Source organism: Eretmochelys imbricata, chromosome 1, assembly GCF_965152235.1.
Source record: "Eretmochelys imbricata isolate rEreImb1 chromosome 1, rEreImb1.hap1, whole genome shotgun sequence".
Taxonomy (NCBI): Eukaryota; Metazoa; Chordata; order Testudines; family Cheloniidae; genus Eretmochelys; species Eretmochelys imbricata.
Genome location: NC_135572.1, coordinates 265,126,016 through 265,144,326, shown reverse-complemented (window position 1 = coordinate 265,144,326; position 18,311 = coordinate 265,126,016). Strand labels below are relative to the sequence as shown.

General features: G+C 53.3%; 1 protein-coding gene across 1 annotated transcript; it reads left to right on the top strand.

Annotated features, from left to right (window-relative positions):
• The first annotated feature begins 240 nt into the window (after positions 1 to 240).
• On the top strand, positions 241 to 10,884 carry RAC2 (Rac family small GTPase 2). Its single transcript, XM_077829457.1, has 8 exons — positions 241 to 440; positions 1,110 to 1,228; positions 4,218 to 4,289; positions 6,097 to 6,214; positions 7,454 to 7,516; positions 8,384 to 8,543; positions 9,802 to 9,934; positions 10,640 to 10,884. The coding sequence occupies exons 2-7, from the start codon at positions 1,194 to 1,196 to the stop codon at positions 9,930 to 9,932; spliced, it is 579 nt and encodes a 192-aa protein (XP_077685583.1). The 5' UTR covers positions 241 to 440; positions 1,110 to 1,193; the 3' UTR covers positions 9,933 to 9,934; positions 10,640 to 10,884.
• Positions 10,885 to 18,311: the final 7,427 nt, after the last annotated feature.

Genomic DNA, 18,311 nt, shown 5'->3' with positions numbered 1-18,311 from the left:
GATTGGATGGAAGGGAGACCATCTGCTCAGGATCACAGGACAAAGTGGCTGGAAGGGGGTCTGTAATGATATGTTCACTTGCAGTTATGCTATTCAGCCACTAGATGTCTCTGTGGATTGTATAGGATTCCAGGCAGGGAAGTAGTTCCTGGTGAACAAAGGAGACAAAGCTGGCGCTCAAGCTGCAGGGAAGCCTGGTTGTACTGTAGTTGTAGCTGACTTGTTTAATAAAAGGTTCCTGTTTGAGATGGACTGGGTCTCCATATATCATGAAGCTAGCCAAGGAGGCACTTAGATACTACAGTGACGGGCACAGTATAAAAGCGTAGCTGGGACAGATAGATCTTCCTTTAGGTGAAAGGAGATGGATAGGAGACTTGTCTAGGTTGGGACACTTCTTCTTCCTCCATCAGGAGCTGCTACTGCTGCTTCACGTATGGGTGAGTATGAGATATGTGTGCTGTTTCTTCACAGTAGCAAGCCGGGCAGGAGGGGGAGTGGGGAAGGTTTGAGGCAGAAGCTGAGTAGTGAAGCAGAGGGAGAGGCAGAGTAGCAGTAGGGATAACGCTGCTTTCCTGATTCTAGTAAAGTTCCTTGTTCAGCTTTCTCTGTGATTCTTTACCGCTCTCACCTGACAACTGGGAGACCCTGAAACTCCTCAGTCAGGAGCTGGCTCCTCCTCCTGCACCCACAGCAGATTACCCTGACTGCTGAGTCCTCACTGCACCCGCCTGAGAGGAAAGGGAGCACTGGGGAAGACAGGAAGAAAAGGGGGACCCCACCCTCTGCTCTCTGCAAAGGGGCGGGAATGGTGTTCCCTCTTTCTTTGCCTTAATTGAACCCCTGGCTGGAGGCAGCACAGCACCCCCTGCTGCTCAAAGCTGGGGGACAGGAAGCATAGAAAAGAAATTACTTGAGTCATCTGGCTCATGAAACTGTCTTTCAAACTGCTTGCTTGCACATGCCCCGCCTTCAGCCAGTGGCCTCGACTACCAGAGGGGAGGGACTGATGGGAAAGGGAGGGTTAAGTAACATTTTCTCTTCCACTTCCTCCCTCCCCACGGTCTGCTGCTCCCTTCAACGCTAGATTTGACATTACATTTGTACAGGTCTTTCCTCTGGTCACCTGAGAGCATTAGCTCTGCCTGACTCCTCCTGCCCCAGGAGCCGCCCTCCTCCTTGAGGCCAGAGAAATGCAGGCCATCAAGTGTGTGGTGGTGGGAGATGGGTACGTACCCTTCTATTTTTTGGTGGGGGAGGGGAGGGCAGAGAAGGGGGAAGGTTGTTTCTTGGTGACATTTCACCTTCTTTGCTTTTGACTTCCTCTGAACTGCTTTCGCTCTCTTTCTCTGCCAGGCAGGGCATGCAGGAGGGCAGCCTGTGACAGAGGTCATGCGTTATGTCGGGCTGGGGGACGGGCGTTTTCCGGGGCAGGTGTACAAGGCCCACTGAAGCACGAACTATTTGTAGGTTGGCCAATCTCCCCTAGATGAAGGTGTCGCCTCTACAGTGCCTCCATCACTGCAGCCATTGCTGGTAGAACGGGAGTCAGGGTTAACATACAGTGGGGGAAATTGTGGTTTCCCTTCTACTGGGCCACGCCACAAGCCATCGGTGTGGGTGGCTGACACATGGCAGTGATGCATGGATAGCGCCGTGGGTCCTCTTCTGTGGATCTCAGAACCTGTGCTCTTTCCATGAGTTGTCCAGGAGATCATTGAGTGGGACTCCCATGGACGCAGCAGGGAGGAGATGTTCCTTTCCCCTTCGTCCCTGAGACACACCATGCCCTCTGTCTGCCTTAGGTATGTGAGGCAATGAAACCCTGGGCATCTGAGCACAGCATAATCATAGCCTGGCTTATCCATTGCTTGGCCAGTGTGCACCCTGCTGTCAGTGGATATGGCCCAGCCAAGGCCTTCAACAGCAGGAGCTTCCTCAAGGCGGGCCCCAGTGGGCTACTGCCCCTGCAGGGGCACTAAGAGACAAGCAGCCAGGGCCCAGGAGAGCATCTGCGAGGCGGGAGTAGTGTCTGGCACTGTGAGGGTTAAACCACTTCCAGGCTAGGAGCTGGTGATGCTGTTATCTGGGGCAGCTATCGGTAGCATATGAAGTGACATTTACAGAGGCCCTGCACCCCGCAGTCACTTCCTCCTTTCAACTGCCCCAGGAGGAAGTTTGCAAACAAACGATCAAATTATAGAAACCACCTTGGAGGCAGGGGCAGGCGAGAGGGTGGGGGAGGGACAAAGAAATATAGAACAAACCCCAAACAAATGTTGGTACCTGCCAGAAAAATACTGTAAAGACCAGAAACTAAGGGCTACAGAGCCGTACCTGAAACCACCTGCACAGGAAACACCCTGGGACTAACCCCACAGTTGCCCCACAACCTCTCCCCAGAACTCTGCTAACCCCCCAGCACAATGCCAGTACTCTGCCCCATAACTCTACCACCCCCAGAGCCTCCCCCATAACTGTTAACCCCATAAACCCTATAGCTCTGCTAGCCCCATAGCCCTCCCCACTGACCCCATCACTGCCCTCCAACACAATAATCCCATAACCCTCCCCCATAGCTCTGCTAGACCCATATCCCTCCTTCAGCTCAACGGCTCTATCCCCATAACCGGCCCCCAGCACAATAACCCTATAACCCTCCTCCAGAACTCTGCTAATTCCTTTGCTTTAAGGTGCTGCCAATCCACCTGGGAGGCAGGTCAGTATTGTTATCTCCATTTTACAGATGGGGAAATGGAGGCACAGGAAGGTTATATGACTTTCCCAAGGTCACCCAGCGAGTCAGAGCTGGGAAAGGCCAGTCCATTAGCCACTAGGCCATCCTTCCCCTGTTTATCCTGGCTGTGATTCCTTTCCCTCTCTGTAATCTCTTTTTTCCTTCACAGTTGGCTCCCTTGCCCTTCACTAGAGATGGTTGGAAACTTTTCTGTGGAACCTTTTTTTGTGCGACCAACTCATTGAAACGCTGTCTCGGGTCCAGGATGGAATTTCTGGACACAAAGAGAGCCTGGTTTCCCCCAAATATCCCATAGCCTAGTGGTTTGAGCACTCAGGCTGTGGGGGACGTAGGTTCGAGTCCCTGCTCTCCCTGCATTTCTTTGAAGTCCCTTTGGCCTGGTCTCTCTCACACTAGCACTCTACTCTGGGGTTGGGATGGGTTGGGATGTGTTGTGGCTCTGGCCACCTAGTGCTCCGCGATGCTCCACTGAAAGAGGGGTGGTGCTGGTGGCCTGCAAAGGTAGGTCTGCACAGCAAAGAAAAACCCGTAGTTGCCCGTGCCAGCCGACTCAGGCTTACAGGGCTGTTTCATTGCTATGTAGACTTCTGGCCTTAGGCTGGACCCTGGGCTCTGGACCCTCCCACTGTGCTCCAGGCCGAGCCCAGAAGTCTACACAGCAAAGAAACAGCCCTGCTCTGTGAGTCTGAGTTGGCGGGCACAGGCCAGCTGCAGGTGTCTAGTTGCTGTGTTATACAGGAAGTCAGACTAGATGATCTGATGGCCCATTCTGGCTTTAAACCTTATGACTCTATGAGAGGAGAAGGGGAGGAGGGGGGAGGAAGCTTTGGCTGCTTGCTCAGAAGCCCCAAGAGCAGCCTCGCTGCTGGCAGCCCAGCTCACGAGTGCCATGTCAGCTGAAAGGAGCGTGCGATGACGTTTGGTAGGTAGCCTCAGGAAAGCCAACTTGGTGCCGTGCGCATACAGAGTGAGGTGTCCTTTCCCACGTACTGATGCCATATCCCAGTGTGGCATTAGAAGGTGCTGTCCTGTCGGGGGTGCCATCTGGGCAATTGCATTCTGTTACTCTACGTTGTCACTGCTGTATCAAACGGACACATATACTCCTCCGTCTCCTGTCAGAAATTCTTTGTTGCTGTGCACTGAAAAGCAGCTGCTGTGCTCTACCCCAGAACGGCTGCATTTCAGCTGAGCGGTCCCTGTGTAAGGTCTGTAAAATGCCTCAGCTTTCAGACTAGAAGAACACTAGAGCAATGTAACATCTTCTGTCCTTCCCTTTCCCTCTAACACTCTAACCCTGCTTGTGCAGTGATTAGGGCTGGGAATCTGGTTTCTCTGTTCTTCTCCTCCAGCCCTCTGCTATGTCTGGCTTTCTGGCCAGGGAAGGCGTGATATCCCCCCCCACCCCCCAGCAGGAATCACAGTAACAGATCCTGGGTGTGTTTTCTGTCTCTTCCAGAGCTGTGGGTAAAACCTGTCTCCTCATCAGCTACACCACCAATGCCTTCCCAGGCGAATACATCCCCACTGTGTGAGTATCCAGCAGATGGAGGGCTGGGGGCCAGGCAGAGGGCAAGCAGGAGGGCAGAGGAACACACAGCCATCGGGAGGACCAGCTCTCTGCACCCATAAGTCAGTACTGGGTCAAGTCTCGACACCAGAAAGCTGTTCATTTGTAGGCTATGGGGTTGTCCGGCATCTGGATAGTCCCAGCCTTCATTTCGCCAGCTGTGAAAGGGACAAGGGGCCCACTTCATCATTGCCCTGTGACTCCTTTACACCAGGAAGCCTGACCTAAAGGGACCACAAGGAAGACATAAGCCCTGGCACAGGGAGCCTTCATACCTGGTGCAGAGCCAATTCTGTGCTGCCTCAAGGGGAACCCTAGCTGTAGGGGACAGGGTAAAGGATGCAAGGAGCGTGTCCAGGCAGCAAGGTGCAAGGCCAGGACAGATCTGCACCACTGCAAACTCCTTTAGGGGCCACTGAATCGGGGATGCAATTTAGGATGGCCCCAAGCACAGGCTACTAGCAGCTCTTGATTAGGGATGGTGCAAGCTGACGTTCTTCTCTCCCTTCACCACCGCTGGCATGTGCCCTTGTTCTCAGTGAATAGCACTGTACTGCACAAGAAGTCCCACTGAAGTCACTGGGGCTACTCCCTGTGTGTGGGGGTAAGGGTGTCAGAATCTGGCCCTTGGGGTTCCAGCTCCCTGGAAGAGCCAGGTGTGTGTTGCTGTTATACTACAGTAGCAAAGGAAAGTGTCCTGGGAAGCTGCATATAAATCACTGTGCAGACAGGGCTGGGAGCACCTGAAATCCTCGCCCTTTGGCACGGTCAGTTTGAGCTGAGCTTTTGGCCACGAGAAGCCGCCTCTTCTTGGCAGCCGGATTGTGCTGCGATATTGTCACCTCCTGCATGCCAAACGGTCTGGTGCGTGTAGCTGTGCGACTCCTTCTACTTGCTGTGCACCACACCGGTTCGTATCTAGGACCCCTGCCCTGTGTGCCGAGAGAGGCAGCCATTTTGTTCTCTGAGTTGGGGCTGCCTGTTCCAGAGGAGACATGCACATGGTGTGCTCCCTCACGGGGACTTTACTTTGGTTCTTTCTTGTTGCTTTTTTCCTTCACTTTAGACTGAGAGCTTGTGGTAGCTCTCTGCATAGGGAAAAATATAACAAATGGGGTCAGGATGGGAGACCTACGAGGAGCACCTGTGTGGGTGGCAACTGTTCTCTGTGCTGCCAGTGACCCTGTGTCCCAGCACGGTGCCAGGGGACGCTCTGCCCCAAGACAGGAAAGCCTCACTGGCTATAGGCATTAGAGATACCACAGCATGTTTTGTACGAGTAGGGGTGCAAGCCATGGCGTCCTGACCCAGTTCCAGTGGGGGTTTGGCAGGGAGCACGGTCCTGTGTGATACAGAGAAGGCGGATGGCGTGAATCCGGTTAAGAGGGCAATCTGGCTTCTAAAACAAAAGGGTGCAGACGAAGGCTTAGAGAGCACAGAGCTGGAGTGGGGCGTGGGGAGAGCTTGGCGAGGGGAACTTGAGGGGAAGTAAGAGATTGGGACTTCGCAGGCAGGATGGAGCCCCAAAGGCAGTGGGAGAAGCTGGAGCTGGGAAGGATTTCGGGACAGCTGGGCTATGGGGAGGTAGGTTGCGGTGGGATGGGTGCAGGCATTTGGTGAGCCAGCAGCATCGGAGCTCTGCAGGGGGGTGTCTCTTTCTCTCCCGGGTGCATGAGGAAGAGGTGCATTGTGGCCATGGCCTCCTGCCCCCTGAACTCTCTTCTCCCTGGTTTGAGGAACCGACTCTCTCTCTCTCTTTGCGTTGCAGGTTCGATAACTATTCCGCCAACGTGATGGTTGACAGCAAGCCCGTAAACCTGGGGCTGTGGGATACAGCTGGACAGGAGGATTATGACCGGTTAAGACCCCTCTCCTATCCGCAGACGGTGGGTCATTTCTCACTGTGCCCTGCTCCCCCACTCATTGCATCCAGGGCACATTCCCTTGGCAACATCTCCTCCCTGTGCTGGAGAAGTCGGACTTACTATTGGCCTGTGATGGAGCTAGAGTTCCTCTCTTAATTTGCTCCTCTCTCAGAGCTCACCAGCCCCCGAAGACCCCATCCCCATTATTTTATATGCATGCATTTGGGGGTCCAAAAGGGTGCAGGGATTATGGGGAATATTTTGGAGAGCCATCTAAATATCATACGGTATCATTCAGCACTAAGGTGTCTCTCACAGGATTTGAATGACTCTGGGGATTTGCAAATGAGGTATGGAGACTTTCATGTCTTCTTGTGTCCTGATTGTGAGACTGGAGCGTTCCGAGTCCATGAAACAGAGCTTCTTACCTTTAAGAAGTGGGGATGGTGGTACTTTACTCAAGCTCCATCCACAGTCTGCTAAAACAATCAGAAGTGAAATAGTTAATTGTGTTGATATGGTCATCAGTGGGATTCAGAGTCAACACACATTAGTGCTATTGCCCCAGGCAGTCCGGCTGCAGATTCAGGAAGACAACACTGTATCAGTTCACATTCAGCAGGTTTCCTTCACAACTTGGAAGGGCTAGAAACATAGGCTCAGAATTGTTGTTTTTAAACTAAAGCTTAAATTCTGCAGTGATGGGGCCACCAGAGAAGTATTTTTCTGAGTACCCAAGTACCCACTGGGTCTCACTCCTGCATTTATAGTGACCAGTATGAATCTGGCCCCACCTTGGCAGAGACCAAAACCATCCCCATCTGATGGTTGGTTGATGATCTGTGGGAAATGAGTGAGGGGGCGTCAGTCCATTTCCCAGTAGGACAGGAGTCCACATCACAAAAGCTCCACTGCCACACTTAGCAATGATAGATGCCCTCAGTTACAGCGTCAGCTGTTACCAAGGGCTGGCTGTGCCAGGAGACTGAACAACCTTCTCTCCCCTCCAGGCGGCTCACAAATGTCAGCACTGAGTTGCACAGATTGGGAGGGATGGAGGGAAAGTGCATGGTGCGGTACCTTTTGGGGCTGGGGATAACAAGAGAGCTTGAGTCTCCAGGGCTGTCAATCCAGCACCTTTCACCGGCCCACCCCCACTCCAATGCTGGACAGAATGCTCCAGTATAGTGCTGGGAGGGGTCCCCCTCACGCAATGCGACGTGCACAGCCTAATCCTCAAATGCTGCTGTGTCCTTACAGGACGTCTTCCTGATCTGCTTCTCTCTGGTCAGCCCGGCCTCTTATGAAAACGTCCGCGCCAAGGTAAGCGCATCGTGGCTGGTGTGGAGGTATCTGTGCACAGAGGGCCGAGGTAGGCACTAACTCGCCACGTGCAGCTCAAGGAGCCAGCGAGAGCCGCACGAATAGGCACTGGCCTTGAAAAAGGAACGCTTGTGCAGTGAGTGTGGGCGGTAACAGCTGATGGATTAGCTGGATCCTGAGAGCTATTTTTCTTTGTGTCTCTCTCAGGAGTAGCTAGAATATTGGCCTACCACAGCCTCTGGGTTGTCCAAGAGAGATTAACGAACAAACCGGGCTCGATTCTAGGGCCCACCAACTGTGCTGCTCCAGGACATGAGAGTGGGTAACACACTGTTCCCCGTTCTCATCTGGGTGCTTCCTTAGCACCCGCCCCCCACTCCTGCCCCTTCATTGCCCTGGCCCCAGCAGCTTTCACTGCTGCAGCCTGCACGTTCAGGGGGCAACTTTCAACCAAGACCAGTTCAGCACAGCTCTTATGCGTGGGTAGTTTCTGGGGCATGGGGATACGTTCCCCCAACATTCAGCTTGGGGCGGGGTGGGAACCAACAGTGTATTTCCCCGCAACTTTCAGCTCCCACCTAAAGGGGAGGGAGGCAGCTGGGGGGCGAAGCCTGAGGCTGTTGCATAGCTCTCTCCCTTCTGCCGCTCCGGTGTCTCAGCTCCGGGGGAGGGAAGTCCCACTTTGGGCTCTCTTGTCAGGGGCTTTGCCTCTGGACCCCACCATGGAGCTGATTGGAGTCTGGCTGCAGTTGTCCACACTACCACACAGGACAGTGTAGGAGGAAACAGTGGCAGCTGGATTTTATTTGGTGTGTGGGTGTGTGTCTTTCTCTCTCTCCTCCCGGCCCATTCTCGACCTCCCTCTAGTGGTTCCCTGAAGTCCGACACCACTGCCCCAGCACCCCCATCATCCTCGTGGGCACCAAGCTGGATCTCCGTGATGACAAGGATACGATCGAGAAGTTGAAGGAGAAGAAGTTGTCGCCCATCACGTACCCGCAGGGCCTTGCGCTGGCCAAGGAGATCGGTAGGTAGAAGGCCTTACTGGCAATACGCCGAGGCCGCTGGGGGAGAGGACGGGTGTGTGTGTAAGCTCTCCACCAGTTTGGCATGCACTTCCTTGGCAGGGGATGGGGAACATGGGCAGGATCCCATGAAGCTGAGTGGGAGCTGCTACCAGGCACCTGGAAGAAATGCCAAGGGGTGTGTTACAGAACGGGGTATTGGGGGCTCTGGAAGGGCAGGCCTGGCCTTTTCTTTTTGTGACACTCTTTGTGAGGGGTCCGACCCCTCAGCTCCCTGTCTTCTGCCCCTCTTCTGGCCAGGATCTTTTGCTGAGACATCCCCCACCAGCTACCCCTCCCCGGCCTCTTCTAGCTGGTCAGTCTTTTCTGTGAAAGCCACAGCTGCTCTGCTGGCAGAACCCTCCTCCCCAAGTCCGGAAGTAGGAGGGACAGTGAGGTCTTTAATTTGTCTCAGAGAGACCCAACCGCTGCTTCCTCTTCCTGTCCCCGTGATCTGGCGTTTGTGCGAGTGACTCGGGGAAGATGGTAGCTCTGCCCCACCCTTTTTTGTTCATCTGTGTGTGTCTCTTTCCCCTGCTCCGCTGCACGGTACAGCACTTCCTTGCCTCGTGTAGCCCCTGAACCCGAGACGTAGCTAGGTGAGAGGAGAGGGTGAGACGCAGAGGCACAAGGTAGGGAGAAATGGGGTGTTTTCAGCTGGGATTTCAGAGAAGAGGGGGCTAGTCAGTGAAGCACAGCCATTCCCCCAGGGACGAATCACAAGCACTCGCCCCCAACCTACCTCCCATTCTCCACACAGCCACCTCATCCTCCCCTCTCAGAGCGAGGATGCTCTCCGCTCCACCAGCCTGGCCACATATCTTGACAGCCCGACCAGGGTTGGGGATCCATCAAATCTGTCTCACATGGCTGTGAAGCAGGTTTGGCAGGGCTAGGGCCAGGGCCAAGTCAGTCTCTCTGATCCTCAGTTCCCCAACTGTGAAATGGGGGTAATAGCACTGCTCTACCTCACAGGGGTGTTGTGAGGATTGATGTGTTACTTATTGTGAGATGCTCAGCCACTGGTTTTGGGGGCCAGAGCAGACAGACAGAGAGAGACAGATGGATGCATCTGTTCTGGCTGACATTGGCCCCTGAGATTTCTTCATTGATGGCGTCTCTTCTGCGTGAGGACCCTTCAGAGTTGCAGGGCTGGGCTGGGGACCTCCTGGATTCACTCCCATTTCCTCCCAGTGATGGTGCAGTCTTCTCTCCTGGCAGATTCTGTGAAATACCTCGAGTGCTCAGCGCTGACGCAACGTGGCCTGAAAACGGTGTTTGACGAGGCGATCCGAGCGGTTCTCTGTCCCCAGCCCACCAGACCAAAAAAACGGGGGTGCAGCCTCCTCTAGGGGTAGGTGAAAAAGGGCTCCCCTCCCCTCCAGACCCCAGTCTATCAGCACTAAGGGGATTTGTCTCTGTCGATAACCCCCTCGCCCCTTCTCTCCCTTGAAAGGACCCTGATGCTGCCTGGGGGGAGCCCTCTGCCCTGAAGACGACCCCTTGCAGGACTCCCCTTCCTGCCGCACCACTCTCATGAACTTCCTGACTCTACCCTGAAGAGAGGCTGCTGTTGCCAGCTTCCCCCAATGGGACCCCCAAACCTGCCTCTGATCTGGGACCTCAGTGCTTCCTTGGAGACAGGGGCGACCTGTTGTGGGGGGTGTGGAGCTTAAGCCCCTCCCCTTAAAAATCAACTCGACATATATGGAAAACAGCAAAAAAGCCCCTCCCCCTGCAATTTTCCTGCTTGGCCACTAGGGGCTGCTTTGTAGCTGTCCATTACCAGGCAGCCGCTGCCTCTCCTCCCCCTTCACATTGCTTCCCCTGCTCTTCCCCCACCCTCCGCATAAGACCCCAGGGAGGCAGGAGAGAGGCACAGAGTGGCCAGGGACAGGAGACAGAGCTGATCAGGGCCAGGTGAGGGAGAAAAAAGGCTCTCTTCTCTCCTCACAGCACAGCTGGGCTGGAATGGGAGGGATGGATGAGGTGGGGAAGGCAGGATGGAAGGGTACGAGCTGGTGTCACAACCTGCCTCCTCTTGTTATTCCATACACAGATTCCAGCCCCAGTCCTCAGCTCGCTCATGACACCAGGCTCTGCTGATGTAACAGTGGTTGAAGGTTTCAGCGTCTTGGACCTTGGTACTGCTTGGTGGTCACAGTGCTTGTTTGTTTCTGCTGCCTAGAAGGACCAATATGGGTCTGTAGCACTCATTTGTCCATTTGCACAACCTCCCTCCCTCCTCCTGTCAATTTCTGTATAGGGAATGAGAGTTAATAAACCAACTGTACCTTCCTGCCATTGGTGCCTTGTGTCCCTTCTCTGGCACTTCGCTGCAAGCTTGGCTGTCCGGGTTTGATGCTGTGGCTGCACCATGCTGGCTGTGGCATCTCTGGACACTCGGAGGGACCACAGCCAACCAGCTGAATCCCTCCTGCAGCCGTCAGACTGGCTGGGCGTCACCGCAGCTGAGATTCAAGCTGGGGACGGTGGCGGGGGGTTCCGAAGGCAGTGTCAGCTGAAAGGGAGTGGCCTCCTATCTCTGGCTGAGCTGGTATGTGCCTGCATTTAGCTGTTGCTAACCTTCCTTCAGATCTGCCTGTTTCTGTGGGAGAAAGTCTCCTCTCCTCAGGGACCTATCAGCCAAAGGGCCTAGCCTGACAGAGCCCAGGCAAGCCTCTTCCCCAAAGGCAGAGGAAAGGTAAGGCTAGCAAGTCTGTTGTGAGGGGCACAGGAAGGGAGCCTAGGACTACCTGAACTTATGGATCCTCTAGAGCACCTGCTAATACGTCAGAGCTTTCATACTTTCCTCAACGGACCTGTACACACCGTCACTTATGCCTACACCCATACACACACCTATACATACATTGGTACTCACTTACATAGCCAGACATACAGAGAGGTAAGCGGAAGTGGGGGGGGCGGGGTGGGGATGAGTCATCAACCAAGGCAAATAGCCCACCGATCTGCTGAAATCCAACAGATGAGAGCTGCTCCAGCAGGGCAATGGAATCTGCAGCTGACGGCACCTGGGTGACTGATTCACTGCAGGGGCGCCAGGAGCCTTGGCTGCTGCTAAGAATAGGGAAAGCAACATTACGTGATGGCTGTTAGGGCAGATTCCCGAGCAGACTTCTCCCGAGCACTGCAGATCCTGGCTCACCCAGGCTTCCCTTCTCCCCACCCCCACTACCAGGAGTCTAACGAGCTGGAGGAGGGTTCAGGACAAAGCAAACGGTAAAGAAAAATCCAGAGGCAGTGATAGGAAAGGGCAGGGGGACTGGGTTGAACCAGCTTTCCACTCTGCAACAAAGAGTTTCACAGGTTAGTGTCAGCTAAGGCCTGTAACAGAAAATTCCATGGGTTAAACCCTGGTGGTGGGGAGTTCCTCAGGTTACTTCAGGGGTAGCTCAGAGGCGAGGCGCACCTCAGAGACAGCCTGTGGCACTGTTTCATGCATTAACCCCTGGTAACATTCAGTGGCGGTGGGCTCGGCAGATGCCTGCACTGTGAGATGAAGTGCCTGGGCCCAAGTCACAGCTGGTGTGAGTGCGGTAGGCACAACACAGTGGAGTCTGGTCTCAAGTTCCCTACACACGCATATGTATGGGGGGTGTAAACACCAGAATCTATCACCAACCCCAAGCTTTCAAAACTCATGAGTCAGGCAGGCCTCCCCTCCCCCCCCCCAACAAATCATGAGAGTGGCTTAAAATCTGAGGACTCATCCCAGGCTGAGGTGTCGGCAGAGGAAGTTTGGGAACTAATCGAAAAATTAAACAAATAACTTTTTCACACCCCTGAGCGCCATAGCTATGTTGATCTACATTTTAAGTGTAAACCAGGCCTAAGCCAGCATTGCGGTCCTTTTATTGCAGCTCAGCTGACACAAAAAGGTTCCAGCAGAGTCCAGAACTGGGATCCCAAACTGTAAGCTGCAAGCAAGCTGGGAGGGGTTGCAAGCACTTTGCAGGATAGGATTAGAATTCAAAATGACCTTGACAAATTGGAGAATTGCTCTGAAATCAAGATGAACATCAATGAAGACAAGTGCCAAGTACTACACATAGGAAGGAAAAATCAAATGCACAACTACAGAATGGGAATTAACAGGCTAGGCGGTAGTCCTGCAGAAAAGGATCTGGGGTTTATTGGATCACAAATTGAATATGAGCCAGCAGTGTGATGCAGTTGCAAAAAAAGGCTAATATCACTCTGGGGTGTATTAACAGGAGTGTTGTATGTAAGACATGGGAGGTAACTGTCCTACTCCATTCTGCACTGGGGAGGCCTCACCTGGGGAACTGTGTCCAGTTCTTTCCTAAAGTGCGGACAAATGGGAGGGAGCCCAGAGGAGAGCAACAAAGAGGATAGGGTTCGAAAACCTGACCTATGAGGAAAGGTTGAAAAAACTGGGCGTGCTTAATCTTGAGAAAAGAAGACTTGCGGTGCAGGGACCTGATAACAGTCTTCAGCTATGTTAAGAGCTGTTATAAAGAGGACGGTGATCAATTGTCTTCTATGTCCACTGAAGGTAGGACAAGAAGTAATGGGGCTTAATCTGCAGCAAGGGAGATTTAGGTTCGATATCCGGAAAAACTTGCTAACTACAAGGGTAGTTAGGCTCTGGACCAGGCTTCCAAGGGCAGTTGTGGAATCCCCCATCATGGGAGGTTTTTAAGAACAGGTTGGACAAATACCTGTCAGGGATGCTCTAGGTTTACTTGGCCCTGCCTCAGCACATGGGACACGGGACTTGACTCGACAACTCAAGGTCCTCTCCAGCCCTGCATTTCTGTGATTTTATGTTCAGTCGATGGAGTTGCACTTGTGCCCATTTGTCCGAATTTGGCCCTAGGAGCTCAGATATTGAAGGTGGGAAGTGGCAGCCAGCAGGATCTCAGATGCGCCCCCAGAGAGGAATAGGAAACAAACAGAAATCACTCTCATGAAGGAGGTGAGGAAAGGAGGCAGGGAAAGAGAAGCCATTAGTGGGAGGCCCGCAGAAGGAACAATGCTTGGCAATGTGGGGTTATTGTTTTTATCCAGAGGGACGTGTTTGCAGAGGGGGCTGGATTTCTCCCCTTGGAGCCAATCCCTTTCTGAGCCCGAGATCCGATCACCTGTTTGCTGAGGTGAGGCAATGGGCAGAGGAAGGGGGGGTCTCGTTCCCTAGGAGAGCTCCAGCAGGGAAATGGAATGTGCCCTCAGATAGGTAGGTGGTAGAGACAGAAAGATCCCTACTCCCCCATTCACCCTCCCTTGTCCTATTGGAGATGCTTGTGGGACAGAGGCGGGGAGAAGGGTGGCAGTGGAAGCTGGGGTTCATGCCCCCCCTCTAAGACCCCTACATATACCAATGCGCTGTGATCATGATGAAGCCCTGAGGGCACCAATTGTGCCTGCCTAGACTGTAAGCCCCTTGGGGCAGGGAACTCCTCTGCTGCACGTCCGTAATCCCCCACCTCGCCTGCGGCCCTATAGAAAAACTCCCCCTAGAGAGTAGGGCTCAGCCACCTGCTCCATCCAGCCTGCCTCCCCTGCACTGCGTTCTCACAGCACCCAGCCGCTCTCTGCATCTCTCCTTTCCTGCTTTCACTCTCCTCCACTCCCCCTCATTCCTTCTCCGTGTCTGGCTTGCCCTCCGTCACCATCTGTCACAACCACCCCCTCATTCCTGTTCTCTCTCTCCCTCCCCCTCTTCCTTTCTCCCTCCCTCCCTCTCTCTCTCCATCATAATCACTCTGGTACTCCCCTCTTTTCCTTCTCCCCGTTCTCCCTCCCCTACCATTCATTCTCTCTCTCTTATTCTCATGCTCGCTCTCCCCCCCACCCCACCAAGTCTATGCTGATTGGCTGATGGGATCATTCCCGGGAGTAACTGACACGCTTGATATACCTAACCCTGTCCACCAAGCCCCCACTTCAGTGGATGGCGAGCTGGAGAGGTGAGTCCTGGCTCCCCTGAGCGGTGCTGGGAGCTGGGTCTGGTCCCTGCAGCAGGCAAGCCCTGGAGACCAGATGGGAGAGTGTGAACATCCAGATGAGGCAGTGCTGGAGGAAGGCAGAAAAGTCCCACCACCTCTGGAACAGCAGAAGAGGTGAGGGCAGCAGGCACCTCTGGAGAGAAGTGCGACAAGCAATTCCAGCCCCTCAAGGACTCAGACCACACAGAGATTTCATTGGGAAATTGTTTTTAAAGGAGAAGAAACAATATGACACACATTCTCCCTGCGCGTGGAGGAACATGTAAATTCCATTGACGCGTAAGTACCAGGCAGATCTGCCTCCTCTTTCCGCCCTCTCCTCCAGGCGCTCTCATGTGCAGAAGTTGGTTCTGCCGTCCCCCCACATGGAACCTGCTGCCTCCCCTGCCCTGCTCCGTCCCCACAGACTGGGGGCTGGCGACGGCCATGGTGTCTGTACCCAGTGCAGGGGGTGAGAGAGTCATGAACTGGAGTAGGAATGAATGGGGGCAAGGCAAGGTGGGAGGGACGGAGAAGGTGCAGGATTCGAGAGGGATGCTATGTACATTGTTGCAGGGAATTCTAGGTGGGTTTCCCATCACTTACAAAGCTGATCTATACTTGGGTGATTCCCCTCCCCCCCCCCCCAATTTCTCCCTCTGATTCCTCATTTCCCACTGACAATGTGGAGTAAAAAGGTTTCTTATTCCTAAAGACTTTGGATTTATTAGATAAAAATAGAAATTGGCATTTACCTCACAAACCCCCACCTCCCTGGGTCCCCAACCCCTCAGCACAAACACACTCGTACCACTGTTATTGTTTATTTGCATTACTGGAGTACCTAGAGACCCCATCAGGTGCCCCAGTACAAAAAGTCCTGGCCCCAAAGAGCTTATAAGCTAAGTAACCAGGTTTTTGATCCTATACCTCAATAGTTTCCTCAGCCTCATTGGGTCCACCACATCTGCACCCCCCTCCCAGAGGTCCAACCACACCAATACTCCCATGATCCCCATGCCTGCAGTCAGAGCGCCCACTGAGATCCCTTGCCTCTACCTGCTGCTCTTTATGGGACTTAGATTTCAACACTCCTTACTTCCTGCCATCAGCCTATTCCTATTCTCTAGGTATGTCTACATGGCACACTAAGTCTGGGCTCTGACTCAAGTTTGAGCCCAAGCCCCCTTCCGTCCACACACAAATCAGCCTGCCTTGGGTCAGCAAGCATTCAGGACCTGGGTGAGTCAGAGCCTGAGTCCAGCTGAGACTCAGGTCCAAGCCCTGTCATTGTGCAGTGGGGAGGCAGGTCAAGTCACTGACCTGAGTCAGAAGATCTGCATAGCGCAATATGGACATGTTAGCACAGCTGTAAGACTTGGGGCCAGCAATTGTAAACTCAGGCATACAATGCAGGGTGGATGCTCAAGTGTGAGGTTGGAAACACTGCGTCCACAAGCCCAGGTCCCACAGACCTGGGCTTTACTGTGCAGTGGGGACATACCCTCTATCACTCTACCTGGCCCCCATGCCTGCCACTCCCCTGAAAAAATGAACATGTATATACACCACTGAGAAGGCTCTGGAAAAGCTTGGAGAAGAGTTCAAAGAATCATAAAGGTTAGAAATTGGAAAGGATTGAATCATAGAATTATAAAACCAGAGGGTTAGAAGGAACCTCAGGGATCATCTAGTCTAACCCCCTGCCAAGATGCAGGATAAGCTTTCTATTCAGTCCATCTTTCCCGCCAGCACATGGCAGCCCCTTGCAGTGTATTCTCAGGGCTTTGCCTGCCTCGTATTAAGTGGCCCAAGTGATGGGGCTTCCATTGCAAAGTTATTCCACAGTCCAATGGACTTCACTGTCAGGAAACCTGAGCTTCCCATTGTTCAATTTCATCCCATTACACCCCCCTTAGACTTCCCTAAACTGTTCAGCTCCCTCTCTGGGCATTTCCACTCTATCCCTGTCATAAACCAGAAGCTCATTCAACACAGATAACAAGTATAACGTAAGGATGTCCTAGTTGTGTTTGGTAGAGAATCAGGGCAGAGGGTGTCTGCTGGAATGTGGGCACAAGTAGAAGGTATGAAACACGGGAGGCGCGGTGGTGACCAGAGGAGGTGTATCTGAGAGGTTCATCACAACACATTCCGATATGATAAGAACCAGCCCAAACCTCAGACTTTGCCTGAGGCTTCCAGAAGTTTGATTAATGTTTTAGATTTTTAATATCAAATTTTGCCTGCCCTGGTTTTGTACTGTTTGAAAAACACCATGAGGGAAAATAGTTCTTAGCTAATTTCTGAACTGCTGGAGATGGGTAGGATTGGAAATCACGTCCTTTGAGATTCCCAGCCCTTGTTACGAGGGAAAAGCTGGGCTAAGCTTTGAAACATTGAGGGGTCTCCCGGCCCAGACCCTCAGGTGAGACTGGGGTGGGAAAGGTGCCATCTATTCCTGGGGCTAAGCATCCATCCCCTTCCATGCAAGTCCTCCCCACTTACAATATGGCTATTTGAGGAGCTAACCAAGCAGTGGGATCAATACACCAAAGGGTGAAAAGGCATGGGGCTGCCATTTGAAATCTCAGAGGGGCTCTTCCAGATGCTAATCCAAGAGCATCGCAGACATGCCACCATAGAAGCCTCTGGCATAGCTTGGGGCAAGAGGCTGTGTCTCCACACTTTGCCCTGTGCTGGGCTGTGGCTCCCACATGGCCCCAGCCCCGCCTCAAAGAATCGTGTCCCTCCTGTCCCATGTTCAATCTCTGCCATTGTCAGTGGAGATCTGGCACACACACAAGCTGCCTGTTTGTGCAGGGTTCACTCTAAGCGTTTCCATGCCAAAGCCTGATGTGATGGGCAATTGGGCATCAAAAGATAAAGAGCCCTTGAAGTTTATTTTGGTGCTGTGGAGTGGTAAGGCAGGGACTGCCCCTTCCATTAGGGACTTGGATTCGAGAAGGCTGAGAGCTGCTGCTGCGGTGCAGGGAGAGTGAGAGCGGGTGGTCGTTGGATGTATAACGCCATCTGCCTCCAATGGGAATGTTATAAATACTCCATCTCCTCCTTTATTCATGTGCAGGGATGATGCAAACCTGCCTCTGCTTCTTCCAGGACACTAAGCCAAGCCTCTGACAGTTGCTCTGGACTTCAAGGGGATTTCTCAGCCTCAGTGGTGGGGGTGGACAATAATGTCCTGGTCCAATTGCCCAGGCAGCAGAGTTGATGCAGAGAGCACGTAGGCAATGTGGAGGCAAGGTCTGGGTGGGGCAGCTTCACTGAGGGACCCTGCCTGGGAGTTCTTCCCCAGGACAGACGTAAGGAATATGCTCCTGGGCCAGTGTAAAGAGGCTTCAGCATACATGAGAAGCAGGCCCCCTGAAACTAACTTCACCAGTCCCTGAGCCATTTTCAATAGGAAACGGAGGCCTGTGATTGCTCCCTTGGTCTCTTTCCCCTGGGAAGTCCCTTGGCTGTATACCAGGCCATTTTCCTGCTGGTCCCGATCACCCAATGGTGGTTCTTAAACAGCTGGTCACATCCGACATTCTCCCATGTGCTCCAGAGACTCTGGCATCTGAACCCCACTCTCCTTCCCACCTGTGGCTGTGCCCACGTGTCATTATGCCTGCTGTTTTATCTGTGGCTTGTTCGGCTCTGACTTTTAAAGTGTAAATACCTTTCTTCTTCCTCTCCTCCTGCCTCCAACTCTCCAGCTGACCCAGTGGGAGATCGCCCCATCCTTCCTCTGCC

Bases quoted from the DNA above. Each gene is read 5' to 3' on its own strand.
- RAC2 (XM_077829457.1), top strand. From the start codon at position 1,194: ATGCAGGCCATCAAGTGTGTGGTGGTGGGAGATGG. The intron at 4,290-6,096 runs GTGAGTATCCAG...TTTGCGTTGCAG, and splicing joins GGCGAATACATCCCCACTGT to GTTCGATAACTATTCCGCCA. The intron at 6,215-7,453 runs GTGGGTCATTTC...GTGTCCTTACAG, and splicing joins CCCTCTCCTATCCGCAGACG to GACGTCTTCCTGATCTGCTT.